Consider the following 20163-nt stretch of genomic DNA (forward strand, 5'->3'; position numbering starts at 1 on the left):
CCCAACCCCTCTGAATCAGAGAGGTGCGTTAAATCAACATCCACGTCTTCCACGCCTGGGGAACAGTGGGTTAACTGCCTTGCTCAGGGGCAGAAAGACAGATTTTTACCTTGTCAGCTCGGGGATTCAATCCAGCAACCCTTCCGTTATAGGCCCAACCCTCTAACCACTAGGCTACCTAAGATGCATATTAAACACACTAATAATAACTCAAATTCAATAGCAAGAGAAGCCTCCCAGAGGACCAGATCTGCTGTGACTAAAGAAGGCATGGGGAGATTCCCAATTGGTTTTGCTAACTGGGTATTTCCTATCTTATTGTGCCTTTTGGGCCTCATAACATTTGAGGGGGAAAAGTATATCTTCAAAAAAATAAGCATTCTATCAGAAATAGGACATGCTTGACTTTCAGAAGGAATATTGGTCCCTTACCTAAGGGAATTGTTTAAGGTTGTTGCATAGAGCCACTAAAACATTTCCTTAGGTAAGCGCATAATTTAAGGTATTACCTAAGATTTTTATAACTAAGAAAAGATAGACCAGAGCCTGTCATTTCCAATGGGAGCAAATTAGTCATAGTGGGCAGAACAAGCAAGCTAGAGAGATCCTATTGGCACATTCTAGCATTTATTTGCATATTTCTGTTAGGGAACTCCTACGCTGTGAATTGCAGGTGTGCAATAACTCAATTTGCCCTTGCACTCTTTCTAAACAATGTCATTTTTTTACAACTTTGGCAAAGGGTAAAGTCTACAAAACGGAATTGTTTTAAATATTTTGTATGTAAGGGCATATTTAAGGGATTTTATGGTAGTTTGAAGGCACGTATGGTAAAAAGAGTATCTCGTTACCATGGAGACAGCCTGATTCACTGGCTAAGGGTGCGTTTGTAAATTCACTCTGGAGTGTGCTCAGAGTGTCCTCTGGGCATTCATCAGTTCAGAGCGTTGGCAGATAGTCTGTTCTTAAATTGATGCTGCCACCACCATGCTTCACCGAAGGGATGGTGCCAGGATTCCTCCAAACGTGACACTTGGCATTCAGGCCAAAGAGTTCAATCTTGGTTTCATCATACCAGAGAATCGTATTTGTCATGGTCTGAGAGTCTTTAGCATTGAAGGTCCCCAAGAACACAGTGGACTACCTCATCTCTGTACCCCATACATGCAATTATCTGTAAGGTCCCTCAGTTGAGCAGTGAACTTCAAACACAGATTCAACCACAAAGACCATGGAGGTTTTCCAACGCCTCACAAAGAAGGACACCTATTGGTAGATGGATTAATAAATACGAAAGCAGACACTGAATAGCCCTTTGAGCATGATGAAGTTATTAATTACACTTTGGATGGTGTATCAATACACCCAGTCACTACAAAGCTACAGGCATCCTTCCTAACTCAGAGGAAGAAACCTTCCTAACTCAGAGGAAGAAAACTGTTTAGGGATATCACCATGAGGCAAATGGTGACTTTAAAACAGTTATAGAGTTCAATGGCTGAGATAGTAAAAAACTGAGGATGGATCAACAACATTGTAGTTACTCCACAATACTAACCTAACTGACAGAGGTGAAAAGAAGGAATCCAAATATTCCAAAACATGCATCACGTTTGCAACAAGGCACTAAAGTAATACTGGAAAAATGTGGCAAAGAAATTAACTTTTTGTCCTGAATACCAAGTGATATGTTTGGGGCAACTCCAACGCAACATATTACTGAATATCACTCTCCATATTTTCAAGCATAGTGGTGGCTGCATCATGTTATGGGTATTGCAATTGTTAAGGACAGGGGAGTTTTTTAAGGATAAAAAGAAACGGAATGGAGCTAAGCACAGGCAAAATCCTAGAGGAAAACTTGCTCAGTCTGCTTTCCTCCAGACACTGGGAGATTACTTAATCTTTCAGTAGCACAATAACCTAAAACACAAGGCCAAATCTACACTGGAGTTGCTTACCATGAAGACAGTGAATGGTCCTGAGTGGCCGAGTTACTGTTTTGACTTAAACCTACTTGAAAATCTATGGCAAGACCTAAAAATGTGTCTAATCAAATCAAATCAAACCAAGCTTTATTTATACAGCATATTTCAGACATGGAATGCATCGTAATGTGCTGTTGTGACGTGACTACCGTTAATGTGATGACGGCAATTTTATCAAATCAATTAACTATGTTTAATTATTATTATTATAAACACACACAGTTTAGGTTGAATTGATTACTAACATAATGCAATGAAAAGCCCCTAGTGGACTAACCCGATATGACGGCTTGTTACACAATGGAAGGGGTAGGGAAAGAAAGAGTGGAAGGAGAGACAAAGGAATTCAACTATCGTACATACAGTTGAATAATACTGTCATCATAAATATGGATATTTAGCACCCTAACAACCACTCATTTGGATTTAGATATGAAACCCATATTTACGCTTGTATGTCTTTGTCGTCTCTCTGTTGAAATCGCCCGGCCCGTCAATGGGGAGTCAGTTAGACTGAAGTTTCTGGTTTGTCCACCAGAGGTCACAATGTCCTTTGTAGTTGTAGTAGTAGACTTTCTTTATTCTGGAAGTGTTCGTTAGAATGCATACATCAGAAATGTACCCATGGTCATTTGCTGAGATCTTCCTTGTGTCTTTGGTCAAAGTTCTAGACTACTTTACATTAACCAGCTGCAGACTGAGAATGTTTGGTTTAGTCTTTGCCTTCTTCACTCGTCGAGTTTCAGAGGGTCTTACCATTTCGTAACATTCAGCTCATGCTGTCGGTCACGCTGGTCTGTATTTAAATTGCAACCATTTCAATGTATTCAGCTCGCGCTACACGTATACTGGTATTGTAGCTTCAAGCCATTTCAACATGTAGCCACCGCTCCACGCTTTCTGGTCCAATGTAAATTTCGTTAGCAGTCATTTTATACACTGGGAAAAGGGTCGTTCCATCCTTTTGGCATAATGTCTGTGCTTAAGTGGCCGTGGTTACTGACTGGGTAAAACTTTATATGACAACAGTTATCTAATTTAGAAGGCTAAAATCACATTGTTATCTTTTCACAAATAGTTTCATATTTAATCATTTAATCATAATCACCATTTATATGTACATCTGATATCTACATTGTGAAAGCTCTTAACCTGTTATGGCTAGGGGGCAGTATTGACATATCGAGTGCATAGAGGAGGTCTGTATCTATAATTCTTAAAATAATTGTTATGCTTTTTGTGAACGTTTATCGTGAGTAATTTAGTAAAATGTTAGCGAATTCCCCGGAAGTTTGCTAGTTCTGAACGTCACATGCTAATGTAAAAAGCTGGTTTTTGATATAAATATGAACTTGATTGAACAAAACATGCATGTATTGTATAACATAATGTCCTAGGGTTGTCATCTGATGAAGATCATCAAAGGTGAGTGCTGCATTTAGCTGTCTTCTGGGTTTTGGTGACATTATATGCTGGCTTGAAAAATGGGTGTCTGATTATTTCTGGCTTGGTACTCTGCTGACATAATCTAATGTTTTGCTTTCGTTGTAAAGCCTTTTTGAAATCGGACAGTGTGGTTAGATTAACGAGAGTCTTGTCTTTAAATGGCTGTAAAATAGTCATATGTTTGAGAAATTGAAGTAATAGGATTTTTAAGGTTTTGAAAATCGCGCCACAGGATAGCAGTGGCTGTTACGTAGGTGGGACGAATTCGTCCCGCCTAGCCTAGAGAGGTTAAAGATACAATTATCTTGCTCTATCATCCGTAATGACATCACAAAATGCTAAATGATATGATATGATTATTGTTTCGATCCCAACCAACCATTTCCCACATTCTTTATGTTAGGAATATTGTTTCATTATCCACTTTTGGATGTTGGCGTTTTGGCGGCAGATTCTCTCTCTACACACATCAGATTCCTTTGTTCAATACTGCAGGTCCAGAGAGAGAGTTTACGACCGGTCGTTAAAATCATAAGACCGGCCCAATTCTCACCCCCCTTCCTCTCTGTTCCTAACCCAGGAGGGAAAGTCATGATAGTACTTCACAGGAAAAACAAATAAAAACAATGAAAATAAAAACTCCAATATTTACTAAACAACAAACATAAGAAGATAAAAAATAAATTCATAGAAGTTAAAACTGAACAACTCAGAATCAACCTAAGGAAAAGCAATGATAAACCACCAATTTGACAGAGTTAAATAATGGGCAAATGTTGCATGATCCATGTGTGGAAAGCTCTTAGAGACTTACCCAGAAAACACTCACAGCTGTAATCGCTGCCAATGGTGCGAGTCTTCACTCAGGGCTATGAATACTTATGTAAATGAGATTTGCAAAAATATCTCAAATGTCATTATGGGGTATTATGTGTAGATGGGTCAGAGGAACAAATCTATTTAATTCATTTAGATTTTTAGGCTGTAACACAACAAAACATGGAATAAGTCAAGGGGTATGAATACTTTCTGAAGGCACAGTATAATTTTACGAACGATATACTGCTTTCTTGAGAACAGGCCCAGATCCCCATGATTTGCGTGAAGAGGAGGCAGAGAACAAGGGGCCGGAGTGCGGCCTGCCTTCTGAGAATTCGTAGGCAATCGAATAAACCCCCACTTCCTTCCATTCTGCTAGCAAACGTGCAATCTTTGGACAATAAAATAGATGACCTACGCGGAAGATTAAACTACCAACGGGACATTCAAAACTGTAAAACCTTATGCTTCACGGAGTCGTGGCTGAACGACGACATTATCAACATACAGCTGGCTGGTTATTCGCTGCACCGGCAGGATAGAACAGCGGCATCTGGTAAGACAAGGGGCGACGGACTATGTATTTTTGTAAATAACAGCTGGTGCACAATATCTAAGGAAGTCTCAAGCTATTGCTCGCCAGAGGTAGAGTATCTCATGATAAGATGTAGACCACACTATCTATTAATAGAGTTTTCATCTGTATTTTTCGTAGCTGTTTACATACCACCACAGTCAGAGGCTGGCACTAAGACAGCATTGAATGAGCTGTATTTCGCCATAAGCAAACAAGAAAATGCTCACCCAGAGGCGATGCTCCTAGTATCCAGGGACTTCAATGCAGGGAAACTTAAATCCGTTTTACCAAATTTCTATCAGCATGTTAAATGTGCAACCAGAGAAAAAAAACTCTGGATCACCTTTACTCCTCACAAAGAGACGCATACAAAGCTCTCCCTCGCCCTCCATTTGGCAAATCTGACTATAATTCTATCCTCCTGATTCCTGCTTACAAGCAAAAATTAAAGCAGGAAGCACCAGTGACTAGATCAATAAAAAAGTGGTCAGATGAAGCAGATGCTAAGCTACAGGACTGGAATATGTTCCGGGATTCCTCCGATGGCTTTGAGAAGTACACCATATCAGTCATTGGCTTCATCAATAAGTGCATTGATGCATTGATGTCCCCAGAGTGACCGTACGTGCATACCCAAACCAGAAGCCATGGATAACAGGCAAAATCCGCACTGAGCTAAAGGCTAGAGCTGCCGCTTTCAAGGAGCGGGACTCTAACCCGGAAGCTTATAAGAAATCCCGCTATGCCCCCCGACAAACCCTCAAACAGGCAAAGCTTCAATACAGGACTAAGATCAAATCGTACTACACCGGTTCTGATGCTCGTCGGATGTGGCAGGGCTTGCAAACTACTACAGACTACAAAGGGAAGCTCAGCCAAGAGCTACCCAGTGACACGAGCCTACCAGATGAGCTAAACTACTTCCATGTTTGCTTCAAGGCAAATAACACTGAAACATGCATGAGAGCACCAGCTGTTCCGGAAGACTATGTGATCATGCTCTCCGCAGCCGATGTGAGTAAGACCTTTAAACAGGTCAACATTCACAAGGCCACAACGCCGCAGGGCCAGATGGATTACCAGGATGTGTACTGCAAGCATGCGCTGATCAACTGGCAAGTGTCTTCACTGACATTTTCAACCTCTCCCTGTCCGGGTCTGTAAATACCAACATGTTCAACATCAATGCCATAGTAAAACGCTGTTTTTGTATATAAATATGAACTTGATAGAACTAAAAATGCATGCATTGTCTAACATAATGTCCTAGGAGTGTCATCTGATGGAGATTGTAAAAGGTTAGTGTATCATTTTAGCTGGTTTTATGGTTTTGGTGACCCTGTCTTTGACTTGACAAAACATTACACACAACTCTTGTAAATGTACTGTCCTAACATACTCTAAATTTATGCTTTCGCCGTAAAACCTTTTTGAAATCGTAAAACGTGGTTAGATTAAGGAGATGTTTATCTTTCAAATGGTGTAACATAGTTGTATTTTTGAAAAATTTGAATTTTGACATTTATTTGGATTCAAATTTGCCGCTCTTGAAATGCACCTGCTGTTGATGGAGTGCACCACAGGTGGCACGCTAGCGTCCCACCTAGCCCCAAGAGGTTAAGCAGACCAGCATAGTGCTTGTGCCCAAGAACTCTAAGGTAAACTGCCTAAATGACTATTGACCCGTAGCACTCACGTCTGTAGCCATGAAGTGCTTTGAAAGGCTGGTCATGGCTCACATCAACACCATTATCCCAGAAACCCTAGACCCACTCTAATTTGCATACCGTCCCAACAGATCCACAGATGATGCAATCTCTATTGCACTCCACACTGCCCTTTCCCACCAGGACAAAAGGAACACCTATGTGAGAATGCTATTCATTGACAACAGCTCCGCCATACTGATCCTCAAGACAGGGGCCCCTCAGGGGTGCGTGCTCAGTCCCCTCCTGTACTCCCTTTCCACTCATGACTGCACGGCCAGGTATGACTCCAACACCATCATTAAGTTTGCTGATGACACAACAGTGGTAGGCCTGATCACCGACAACAACGAGACAGCCTATACGGAGGAGGTCAGAGATCTGGCTGTGTGGCGCCAGGACAACAACCTCTCCCTCAATATGATCAAGACAAAGGAGGTGATTGTGGACTACAGGAAAAAGAGGACCGAGCACGCCCCCATTCTCATCGACGGGGCTGCAGTGGAGTAGGTTGAGAGCTTCAAGTTCCTTGGTGTCCACATCACCAACAAACTAACATGGTCCAAGCACACTAAGACAGCCGTGAAGAGGGCAGGACAAAATCAATTCACCCTCAGGAGTCTGAAAAGATTTGGCATGGGTCCTCAGATCCTCAAAAGTTTCTATAGCTGCATCGTCGAGAGCATCTTGACTGGTTGCATCACTGCCTGGTATGGCAATTGCTCGGCCTCCGACCGCAAGGCACTACAGATAGTAGCGCAAACGGCCCACTACATCACTGGGGCCAAGCTTCCTGCCATCCAGGACCTCTATACCAGCCAGAGTCAGAGGAAGGCCCTAAGAATTGTCAAAGACACCAGCCACCCTAGTCATAGACAGTTCTCTCTGCTACCGCATGGCAAGCGGTACCAGATCGCCAAGTCTAGATCCAAGAGGCTTCTAAACAGCTTCTACCCCCAAGCAATAAGACTCCTGAACACCTAATCAAATGGCTACCCAGACTATTTGCATTGCCCCCTTTTACCCCACTGCTACTCTCTGTTGTTATCATCTGTGCATTGTCACTTTAATAACTCTACCTACATGTACATATTATCTCAACTAACCAGTGCCCCCGCACATTGACTCTGTACCGGTACCCCCATGTATATAGTCTTGCTATTGTCATTTTACTGCTGCTTTTTAGTTACTTGTTACTTTTGTTTCTTATTCTTATCCGCATTTTTTTAAACTGCATTGTTGGTTAGGGGCTCGTAAGTTAGCATTTCACTGTTGTATTCAGCGCATGTGACTAATAAAATTGGATTTGATTTGATTCATCCAACCTTCAAGTGTCTGTCATATTTCCACTTCTCTCTGTTATGATCCTGTTTCAGAGCCTGAGAAATAAAGGTTTAAAGGTCAGTGACTGACACACACACACACACACACACACACACACACACACACACACACACACACACACACACACACACACACACACACACACACACACACACACACACACACACACACACACACACACACACACATGCACTGACCTGCAGGTCCATCTCTCCCTGTGCGATGAGAGACGACAGCTGGCAGTTGGGGTTGGCTGTTGGCTGGTCTCTGCTACCCTGGCCAGCACCACTGTTCCTCAGCTGGTCTATTAGAGCCTCCTGGGACTTTACAGATGCCTGCAGCTGCTCTATAAGCCTGTGAGAGAGAAAAGGAGGTGGAGAAAGAGAGAGAGAGAGAATTAAAGAGTGAGAGAGAGGTAGTCCCTTGGTGTAACATGTAAGGTCAAACTTTGTTTGGTGTGTGATTCTCATGGAGGAGACAAAATAAACCAGGAGGTCTCTAGTCTCTCCTACCGGTCTCTCTCTTCCAGCAGGCTGAGCAGGTCCTGGGGTCCGACTGGGAGTGACCCTCCCCCTGAAACTTGGGCTTCATCTCCAGGAAACACATCCTCTCCTGCTCCAACATGGCCGTCACCTTTTCCCCCCTCCACTGGAAGAATCCAGATCCTGGAAATAAATGGAAACAATATTCAGCCAATATTGGAGGACACTGGAGAACACTTAGTTATGGAATACGGCGTGTATTGACGGATGCCGAGTGAAGCCAGACTTCACCCTCAAAAAAATAGAAAATAAATAATGCATATAAAATAATTGATCTTTCATCTCTCTGTGTTATATTCCCTGTTGCTCAGTTGGTAGAGCATGGTGTTTGCAACGCCAGGGTTCTGGGTTCAATTCCCACGGGGGGGGCCCCAAAAAAAAATGCATGAAATGAAATGTATGCATTCACTACTGTAAGTCGCTCTGGATAAGAGTGTCTGCTAAATGTCAAAAATGTAAATGTTTCATAATTTTCCTTCAATTCGCAAAAGGCTGAATGTATCCCACCATAGAAAGCATCCGAGCAAGCGAAGCAGCGCCCCTCTCTGCATGTGTAGCCCATTTATCTGATGCTGTCCGGTCAAAAAGAGTAAGATATTGTTGCCACCTATAGCATTGAATGCAAGGGAAGCCAGCGAGCATTTGGCCTCCCTTGATACAAAAAATACAATAATAGCCAATCAACGTTGAGGTAAACTAAGTGAACTGAACTGTAAATGGTCCTGGTGCACCAAAAAAAGGTGTCAAGGGAAGCCAGTTTGGACTTGGCTTCACACCAAACGTCACTGACAGAAACAAACTTGAATTGTTGCATCTCGTTGTGGTGCTCCGGTGGCTAGTTAGCTAGCTAAAATTGTCCCTTTCCTAAATTAGCCATGGATAGAGATAGGTATTTGGACTTGTGGTTTTACTTAAGGAAGTTAGGCTAGCGAGAAAGCATTTTAGCCAGGTAGCCTAAGACAACAAAAACGAAAAGTGTGTACTGTATAACAGAGTCATAGACTGGGAGAGGACGGCATTGGCGTTTCTCTACAAGTAGGGTTAATCAACATGTTGTTTCTACTTATGCACACACACACACACACACATGGACACACACACACACACACACACACACACACACACACACACACACACACACACACACACACACACACACACACACACACACACACACACACACACACACACACACACACACAAATAAGTACCATGGCCAGCCACATGATATCGAGCTTACGTTGATCGGACTAAATTGTTTTGGGAATCGTTTTGTTACTGTATTAGACTAAGCATAGGTTTGATGATGTTGAAATGCTGAAGTTGTAATGGTGCTTGAATAGTGTTTTCTTTGCAACTTGCGGAAACTCTCCGGTGTTTGTTTAGTAGTCCAAAAATGTCGGAAACATTAACTTGATTGACCATGCTGTAGGTCATTTAACTGTTTGCTACATGCAATATGCTTTGTGGACTCCACCGGACAGATGTTGCTCTTCGGTTTGTGATGAAACAAAGGCTTGGCTAAATTTATTCTGCCATTGTGTCTTCTTATTATCTCTGCCTTTCGGCCTATATATCACGATGGCAAGGCATATGAACTAACAGGTTATAGAGCAAACAACGCAATTATCACAACACATACAAGTTGTACTATGGCTTTTTTTCCCTGTTTGGTCTTTCCCAGTGATTTTTATCACACACAGCTACTGGGAATATGAATTAAGTCTAAATGCTAAGATTTAACCGTTTTTTTTTCAGATACCTTCTCCAGCAGCTGGATCTTGGTGTTGCCGTACTCTCTGAGCTGCTTTGGGTCATTTTTACTAGATCATACAAAACGCAGGCGGATTAGTTACAATACCAATCAATTGTATTTCTATTCAGTCAAAATGAAATATCCTTGACCAAACTTACAGTGCAAGGGTAGAGACACTGCAGCTCCCTCATTTCCTGTTTCAGTGTTTCAACTTCTACCTTTAGGTCAATGTTCTGTGTTGACACAAAAATACATGGAGTTATACAGTAGGACTACCAGTACAGTATTTACTTCAAAGTACTTAGATGACTTTGTTAAGATATGTCTCTGATCCCCATCACTCACTGTTTTGTAAATTTCCTCAACAGAGTCATCCCACCTCTGCTGCAGCAGCTCCTCATAGAAGAATATGCGGAGCCTGAGGTTGAAGTTGTCCTTCTTTAGGTCAGAGATGATCTGAGAACAAGTGTGAAGGGGACCAGTAGCGTTAGCAGCAGAGCTACACTATATATACAAAAGTATGTGGACACCGCCTCAAATAAGTGGATTCGGCCATTTCAGCCACACCTGTTGCTGACAGGTGTATAAAATAGAGCACACAGCCATGCAATCTCCATAGACAAACAATGGCGTAGAATGGCCTTACTGAAGAGCTCAGTGACTTTCAACGTGGCACCGTCATAGGATGTCACCTTTCCAACATGTCAGTTCGTCAAATTTCTGCCCTGCTAGAGCTGCCCTGGTCAACTGTAAGTGCTGTTCTTGTGAAGTGGAAACGTCTAGGAGAAACAATGGCTCAGTCGCGAAGCTGTAGATCACTCAACTGGCACAGAATGGGTCTGTTGAGTGCTAAAACTCACTACTGAGTTCCAAACTGCCTCTGGAAGCAAGGTCAGCACACAAACTGTTCGTCGGGAGCTTCATGAAATGGGTTTCCATGGCTGAGCAGCCGCACACAAGCCTAAGATTACCATGCGCAATGCCAAGCGTCAGCTGGAGTGGTGTAAAGCTCTCCGCCATTGGACTCTGCAGCACTGAAAATGCGTTCTCTGGAATGATGAATCATATCCCACTTCTAACACCATGTTTCAGTTTGATATGTTGAATAAAATAATAAAGACAGACACCAATGTCAAGTTCAATAGCCTTGTTCAAGCATTGTACAAATCCCTACACACGGAGTCCGGGGAACAGCCCAGCTAGTCGATTACCTATCAACTAGACTCCATAACAGCCTGCACAGAACCCTGACCTTAACCCCATCAAATACCTTTAGGATGAATAGGAACGCCAACTGCAAGCCAGGCCTAATTGCTCAACATCAGTGCCCTACCTCACTAATGCTCTTGTGGCTGAATGGAAGCAAGCAGGTGTCCACATACTTTTGGTCATGTAGTGTACATGTACTGCCAATATAACGCTCTGGTGAGAGAAGTGTAGGTTTTATGATTGGAAAGAAATCCTTTGAATTCATGATCCTATTTTAAACTACAGTAACTAAACTTAATGAAGCCTTCATAAATCCTTTATAACACCCATATAAAAATCATTGATCAGCAAATGTCTATATGGGGTGCATTGTTGGGTTTTGAGTTTGCAAGAAAGACATTTCACTGTACTTGTGCACGTGACATTAAAACCTGAAACGGCAAATAGGTGTTCATAAGTGCTTTGGCTGCTTTGTGTGATGTATTGTTGTTTCTACCTTCTTGCCCTTTGTGCTGTTGTATGTGCCCAATAATGTTTGTACCATGTTTTGTGCTGCTGCCATGTTGTGTTGCTACCATGCTGTGTTGTCCTGTGTTGCTGCCTTGCTATGTTGTTGTCTTAGGTCTTTCTTTATGTAGTGTTGTGTTGTCTCTCTTGTTGTGATGTGTGTTTTGTCCTATATTTATACAGTATTGTATTTATTTTTTATTTTGAATCCCAGGCCCCCGTCCCCACAGGAGGCCTTTTGCCTTTTGGTAAGCCGTCATTGTAAATAAGATTGTGTTCTTAACTGACTTGCCTAGTAAAAAAAATTTAACAAATATAAATGTTTGGCAAAGCACCAGATCACCTGTTATATACAGTATATAATCCATCCTTAGTATGACTTTGCTTATAAATAATTTGCGAAGCATTTATCTAGTTGTGCTTATCAAGACTTAGTGATTATGCAAATAGGCTAGTCTTCATGTAGACTAATATATCTGCACCTTGTGTTATCTCCTTCATGGTGAATGGTTCATCAGTGGTCAGTGGGCCCAACTGCCCCTGGTCTTCAGTGAGGTCCATTTCTGCTGACTGTTTGGTTGGGCCTAAACACTGCCTGATCTGGTGTTTTACAAAAAGTATAAACCAAGCAGTAAACATATGAAAAAGAGGATTCTTCATAAAATGATATCTAGTCATGTATACTCATTTCTTGGAGTATTTTGAATGTTTAGAGCAGTGAAATATTTGAATACTTCTTGCAACAGATTGTTCCTCCTGACCTTCAATGTCACCTGTGCACGTTCTAGAACTCAGCAAAGCATTTCCCGCCTGACTGATGTGATGTAAAAATTGTCAACTAGGTAACATGTAGCTTCTACATTCCAAAAGTGTTTTTTTCAAAGAAACCTTTCCCACCTTCTACAATCTTTTTTTGTTATATATAATCAGAGAGGAAGAGGAGAAACATAGTTTGATTTAACCAGAAAGAGTTGATAACACCGATATCCAATCTCTCTGGTGATCTAAAATATCTGGTGAAATTAAGCTTTGAGGTTGATATGTAACGTTAGTATGAAGAAAACGGCCTTACTGCCATCTTGTGGAGAAGGTTGTGGAAAATGGCCGTTTTCGTCCGTAGGCAACTAACTATATCTGGGGGTGGTGGGGGGGGGGGGGGATTGCAACTGCAAAGCGATACAGTTTGAATGATTATCAGATGTTTTTATAGTTTTGTGGTGTAGATTTGTATTTTGGCCTATATTTGTATTGCCTTATTTTCTCCGTACTTTCACGAGGAAGGGGATGTAGCTCAGTGGTAGAGCGCATGCTTTGCATGTATGAGGCCCCGGGTTCAATCCCCGGCATCTCCATTAACATTTTCCCCAAAAATAACTTTCCTTTTGTTTATAATTTCGCAAATAATATTTCGATTGTGCATTTAATATTTAATATTTTTTTATTTAACCTTTATTTAGCTAGGCAAGTCAGTTAAGAACAAATTCTTATTTACAATGACGGCCTTGGAACAGTGGGTTAACTGCCTTGTTCAGGGGAAGAACGACAAATGTTTACCTTGTCAGCTCGGGGATTCGATCTAGCAACCGCTCTAACCACAAGGTTACCTGCCGTCCCTAGCATTAGCATAGATAAGTTTTATTAGCCAACAAGATATGTAAACAACCCGCACAGCTTGTTTATTTACTTGTGCATTGTCCAATTGTGACCACCAGGGGCTCCCTCTCTGCATAAACAAAGACCACTGAGATTGATGAAGACACATGGGCTATCCTTATATGGCAACTAAACTTAATTAAACGTTTCACAAAACGCAACCAATTTTCGTAGCAAAAAGAGTAATAGTGTATAGCAGGCTACATTATCATGATACAGTTTTAACAGAGGGAGCAGGAGCAGGCATGGACACTATCTTGCACTGACTCTATGCACAATCATAAGACTATACACTCAGAAAAAAAGGTGATAAGTAGAACCAGATAGGGCTCTTCTGTTTGTCCCCATAGGGGAAACCTTTTTGGTGCTAGGTAGAACCCCTTGCAGAGGTTTCTACCTATAGCTCTCTATGTAGGGTTCTTCATAGAATCACCTGTAAATGGTTCTAGAACCCTCTATGAAGGAGTAAACTGTTCTACGAATAACTTTTTTATCCTCTAAAGGTTCTTCCTACAACACTCCATGAAGGGTTCTACCGAGAACCCTTTTATTTTTGAAGGGTTCTTCCTAGAACCCTTTATGAACGGTTCCACCACCCTTATCAGACTTTAAAATTAAACTCTTTATGACACTACATTGCATATTATAAGATCTTTCTTTGAGGACCTAGATATAACCTAACACAGTGGTGTTAGGAAACTCCTGGTTTTACAGGTCACATCAGGTCTGCAAGTCACATTATGCTGGATGCAAAGTTATGTGTAATTCCTATTGGAATCCAGACAGATTGAGGATATCCAACAATTGGAATTTATAATCACCCGCAACCTGCATTCTGAATGACTGCCAGGGTAGGGAGGATTGAATGACTGCCAGGGTAGGGATGAATGACTAATGGAACAACCTAAATCAACTGGAACAACTATTTCAGTAATGGGAGCAATACGTCTCACTACTAACAGGTTGGATTTGTTTAGAAAAATGTATGTTATTCATCTTTGTGTAGCGTAAGATTAGTCAACCAATGATTACATGCAAAAAATACAGATATTGAAACAATTCTGAAACTCAACCTGAAATAGAGCATGCTGGGAAATATGCTAATGATGTGCCTGGTTTTGAGCGTTTTACTAATCAAAGAGTAAAAATGACACAATCACACTCAACTCTGGTTATTAACAACAACACAACAACACTAGGGTTATTTTACACCACTGAGTGTACACCACTTAATTTAACTCCTGAATCAACATTATATGTTACACTGAAAAATCAACACTAGGTAAAACTGGCCAATTTGCTGTGTGCCATATACAATATGCTGCTGGTTCATACTCCCTTTTTTTCTCTTACTCTCTGCTCAATAAAATCACATAAAATACTCCTTGTGCAAAGATGTTCACTATGTCTGTACTGTATATGTAACATGATTAAGGCAATGCCAAGATACAGTGCATTCGGGAAAGTATTCAGACCCCTTCACTTTTTTCACATATTAACTTCTGTAAATAAGGAATTTTTTAATATATATATATATATTTTATCTAAAAACCTGTTTTCGCTTTGTACATAGGTACAGTTTAAAACATTCCCACACTTATCTTTTTAAAATGATGAGATTACTCAAACTCCTGATGTTCTATGTAGAACCCTTCTCGCCTTCCAAATAATCCTTCTTGCCTTCCAAACAATTATCAAATAAAAACGGTTCTTAGAATGGAAAAGTTTCTAGGTAGAACTCTTTGCCTCACAAATAATCATTGTATTCCAAAAAGGGTTCTTCCTTCCACAAAGAACCCTTTTGGAACCCTTTTTTCTAAGAGCAGATATACAAACTAAATCAAATCAAATTTTATTTGTCACATGCGCCAAATAAAATACACAAGAATGGAGCTATACAGGGAGTACCAGTACCTGATCAATGTGCAGGGATACAAGGTTTTTCAGGTAGATATGTACATGAAGGCAGGGTAAAATAACTAGGCGTAAAGGATGTCAAGCTGCTTGCATAGCGAGTACTACTCCCAATTCGGCCTATACCTGGCACGAACTCGGGACCTCTGCCTTGCTAGCACGTGACCGCCCTCCTTCAGCATCACGCGAAAAGCTAGCTATTCGCTGGCGCAAGTGGAGACACTTAAGTTTCAAACATCCCCATGTGCTACATAGACATCAGGATAGATAATAAGAGTAAAATAAAGAACAGAGTAGCAGCAGCATATGATGAGTGTTAAAGTGTGTGTACGTGTGTGTACGTGTGTGTGTATATCTGTGTGTGCTTGTGTATGTGTTTGTGTTGTGTCGGTTTGCATGTGTGTGTGTTTGTGTGAGTGTCGAGGGTTTAGTGTGTATATACTGTATAGTCTTGTGAGTGTGCATAGAGTCAGTGCAAGAAAGGGCCAGTGCACATAGTCCTGGTATCCATATAATTAAAAATGTTGCAGTCTTATGGCTACTTAGAAGTCTTATGGCTTGTGGATAGAAGTTGTCTCGGAGTCAGATGGTCCGAGAGCCGATGCACCGGTACCATTTGCCAGAGGGTAGCAGAGTGAACAGTCTATGGCTTCAGTCTTTGCCAAATTTTCAGGACTTCCTCTGACACCGCCTGATAAAGAGGTGATGGATGGCAGGGACATCGGCCCCAGTGATGTACAAGGCTGTCCGCACCACACTGTGTAGCGCTTAGTGGTCAAGGGCAGTGCATTTACTATACTTACCTTTACAGCATCATGTTAGGGATTAGGCGCTGTCGTGCCCTCTTCACGACTGTGCGGGTGTATGTGGACCATGTTAAGTCCTTAGTGGTGTGGACGCCAAGGAACTTGAAGCTCTCAATCCGCTCCACAACAGCCCCGTCGATGTTGATGTGCTCTCCCCTCTTTCTCCTGCAGTCCACGATCAGCTCCTTGGTCGTACTGGGGTTTAAAAGACTTCTGAAGTTTCCACTTAGAAATTTCAGACTTGATTTTCACATACGAAAAATATCAACCCCTACAAAAATGTCGATTAATTATAATCCACATAAAAATTCACATTTCATGTTGCTGCAGGATTATTTTGCTGCTGTACCTAACCGGTTAAAAATGTTGTAACTTGAGAATCTGCAAAAAGAAAAACCTGCGCACCTCATTTTCTTGGACAAGTTACATAGGCTGGCAGTTACAGTACATAGGCTCATGTCTGGAAGTGACCTGGGTGAGATATCTTAATAAATTGAGAAAGTGATGATGATGATGGTGACGATAATGTTGATAACTACGACGGTGATGACGACAATGAGTATGGTTTGTTATGAGCGTCAGTATGTTGATGAGATCTAGGCGTTGATAAGACCATTTGCCACAGGTATCTCACACTGCCGCCAAATTGCTGCAATTGTGTCAGCAGTGGGATGACCTCATATGGAAGCCTGGGTGAATGCGTGAAGGGGCTTGAAAGAAGTTCAGTCATCGTTATCAAACTGCCCTTGATAAGACTGTTGACCACTTCCCCAAGGGGGACATCTTTCTTGAAGCATTTGTTTCGTATCTGCCTTTGGGTCATGGCAACCTGTGTTCGAATATCGCCCAGGCATCTCACACTCTCCTACAGAATCGCTGCAATATTCATTGTGAATTACCCCTAATTCACAGTGCATCAATTGGTATTTTAGTACGAGGCTGTAAAATATCAATTTAGCACATACAACTCCACCCACTTTTACCAAATTATATGACATTTGTGATTTTAGAGAGAAGGATTCATTTTGATACATAATGTTAGTCATTTCCAAGACATTTTCACGTCTCCAACATTTGAAAAAGGGTATTTTGTGCCAAAGTTAGGTGTTTGAACGTTCCACACAGGAAAATTCTCCCGTCTCAGATTGAGGTCTGAGGTCTTCCTATGACTCTCAATCAAGTTGGTCAACATTACATAGGACAAATTGTACCGAAGTTGGATCTAGTGGTAACGCTGTCGACAAACAGAGATTGTGCGTCACTCACTCTCCATGTTCTTGGTCAAAAAAAGTGTTGATCTGCTGTTCATAACGTGTCACACTCAACATGAGAGTAGGCTTCCCTCTGATGATGTTCTTTACCATCGACCATCTTTATGTTCTAAAATATATTTGACTCTTCACAGATGGACCTAGAGGCTGTGTTCTGGCATATTGCAGTCAGGGTGTTAAAGGATCAATTAATGATTATGGATGAATAGATTCCTCTGACTGAGACTCACCTTCTCAATCCATGGCGACCCCTAATCAGACCATACTGGCTATTAAAAAGGTTATCCAATTTGCTCACACAAAAAAATCACTTAAACCATAAATAGAGAGGTCATCATAGCACACTTCCTATTCTGGTTAACTACCACAGGTATGTAGCCCCTCTAATTCATTTCCCTCCCTGGATTACAGGGGATTTTCTCTGCAAGCTGGTGGCATTCCTCCAGGTGACTGCCATAGCAACCAGCATCCTGACCACGACCTGCATTGCCAGGGAGGTCGTGGTTATCAAACACATGGGTTATCACATTGCTTAAAAACCTCTTCAGGATCCGCCCTTTTTTTTCAATTTTCATAATGAAAATAATGACATCAAATAACACGAATGTATAGATTGATTGCTTTGATCCATTGTTTGTGCTCAGTCTTTTCTCCTGCAGGCTTTTCGACACCTAGTTCTTGCACAGACACATTATCCCTCTCGTCAAGTGATTTAGACCTGAGATCTCCAGAAAGACCATCTAAAAAGGCCAACACAACATTAGGATATGAGGCCATCGACTCTGCAGCAGCAAAAGAGGTATGATGATAACTGATATTGATTGGATGTTGATAATCCCATTGCTGTGTTTGCTCTTCATGGACATTTCGACAGCATGAACCAACCCTAAATTGTTGAACTTTTCTCTTGTCTTAAGAGATGGTCCGAAATGCCCTGACTAGTAGACCGGGTGGGCAAGACGTATTAGAAGAGTACCAGACAACCAAAACATTGGATCACAGAGCCAGGAAAGAGATGCATGGGTAAACTTCTCATTAGCCAATCTGGCCACAAAAAATTGATCAAAACAATCAAACTATACATTACTGTTATTTGGCATCATTACGAGACTGTAGAAAGATACAGTACCTTCGTCAACAAAACGTTGGTTAAACATATTAGGCGTGTGTATGCTTTACTGTTTTTGAGCAGGAGGCTTCCCACTCGTCAACAGAGCGAACGTTACGCTCTTGGAACTGTGACCCTCTTACCTTCGTTGAGCCTTTTGCCAAAGTCTAGGTAAATGCTGGTAGAGCATGCTTGCTTTAATATATTGACCAATGTTCTGTGGAATGAAAGGGGCATCACACAGTCATAGAATCAGGTCTAAACAATAAGGAACACTTCTAAGGCTCCTGACACGTGCAAAGGATATCTGAATTATCGCCTGAAGACGGTAACAAGGAAGACCTCATGTCGACCCATCAAGAAGAGTATTTCACCCAAGTCGCGAGGCCCAGCCCATAGGAGGAAGACTGACCTGGACCACCAGCTTGTTGGTGATTCTTGCAAGGAGGCCATAACATTTCTTGTACCCTTGGCTGATGAAAAACAAATCTATCAGAAGATGGAGGTGTTCCAGTATCGCCAGGAGCTAGAAAATAGTCCAGACAGAAGCACAGATGTCCTCACAGTCTTTCCCAGGTTTCTGGACATCAAAGGATTGGTGAGTGATGTAGTATGTCTTGGAATCAGAACTACAGGCTACTTGTCTGATTGAGAACATGATTTTGTGTTGGTCATGAAGTTGAGTTGATCCACTTTGTTTTAGGTAAATCAGGACGTTTTGCTGATGTTCAACGATGAAACATCCTCTAAGCTCCTTGAAAAGTGGAACACTGTATTGAAGCCCAAAGTCATCAAACTGACAAAATCCCTGACTATGACCACCGATTTGTGTCGCCTCCTGAAGTCTGCAGAAAAACTGCCAGAGAATGACAGGGAAACCAGTAAGTGGATTCTCTCATGGGTAGCGCGATGTTTCAAGCTCAGTGATATTGTTTTGTGATTTGGGGTGTTTTGCCTTTTCTTGCCCTCAGACTGGAACAAGGATATGTCCTCCCTGCTGCTGCTTCATCTCCTCCCACCACCAGCAGGAGGGAAGAGGACCAAGATCAGTGCCAGTGATGCTGTGGGCAGACTAGTGCACTTTCATAAGGTAAGATGATACAATAATTGGTGTGTAATTTATTTTTGGGGTTGTCTCTTTGTCTTAACATGTGGAGAGTGACTTAAAAAAACCTTTGTATTGCAGTCATGCTGCAGCATTGTAGACCATCTTGATGGGAGCCATGGTCGACAGCCATACCTCCTTGCCGTCGGAAGAAGATGGAGCAAGATTGACAACTACTACATCGTGGTGGACAAAAGGCTTGTTCCCTGCCAGGCAACTAGTGGTCGGTCTGTGTGCGTTTGATGAACTGTTCTGTTGATTGAAAAGTCTAATGCTCAGACGGTTTACAGTGAGGATGACCCTAAGATTGTCTTGCGCGGTAAAGATCAATTTCAAATGCATTTTAATCAGTTGCAATCAGACCCACAGCTCACATCTGTGTATGGTGTAAATAATTCTAAACTAAACTGTT

At 41.7% G+C, this 20163-nt stretch overlaps 1 protein-coding gene and 1 non-coding gene across 2 annotated transcripts; both read left to right on the forward strand.

Annotated features, from left to right (window-relative positions):
* The first annotated feature begins 13174 nt into the window (after positions 1 to 13174).
* trnaa-ugc (transfer RNA alanine (anticodon UGC)) lies at positions 13175 to 13246 on the forward strand. The gene has a single exon. It is a non-coding gene; the product is annotated as a tRNA-Ala (tRNA).
* A 3477-nt stretch (positions 13247 to 16723) lies between these two features.
* LOC145858895 (uncharacterized) lies at positions 16724 to 20163 on the forward strand. The gene is made up of 9 exons (XM_082957563.1): positions 16724 to 16742; positions 17950 to 18057; positions 18183 to 18337; positions 18458 to 18561; positions 18731 to 18817; positions 18917 to 19244; positions 19350 to 19527; positions 19618 to 19736; positions 19833 to 20163. The coding sequence occupies exons 1-9, from the start codon at positions 16724 to 16726 to the stop codon at positions 19992 to 19994; spliced, it is 1260 nt and encodes a 419-aa protein (XP_082813689.1). The 3' UTR covers positions 19995 to 20163.

Source organism: Salmo salar, chromosome 11 (assembly GCF_965601325.2).
Source record: "Salmo salar chromosome 11, fSalSal1, whole genome shotgun sequence".
In the NCBI taxonomy this organism is placed as follows: domain Eukaryota; kingdom Metazoa; phylum Chordata; class Actinopteri; order Salmoniformes; family Salmonidae; genus Salmo; species Salmo salar.

Bases quoted from the DNA above. Each gene is read 5' to 3' on its own strand.
- LOC145858895 (XM_082957563.1), top strand. The intron at 18,562-18,730 runs GTAAACTTCTCA...GTTTTTGAGCAG, and splicing joins GCCAGGAAAGAGATGCATGG to GAGGCTTCCCACTCGTCAAC. The intron at 19,737-19,832 runs GTAAGATGATAC...TTTGTATTGCAG, and splicing joins GACTAGTGCACTTTCATAAG to TCATGCTGCAGCATTGTAGA.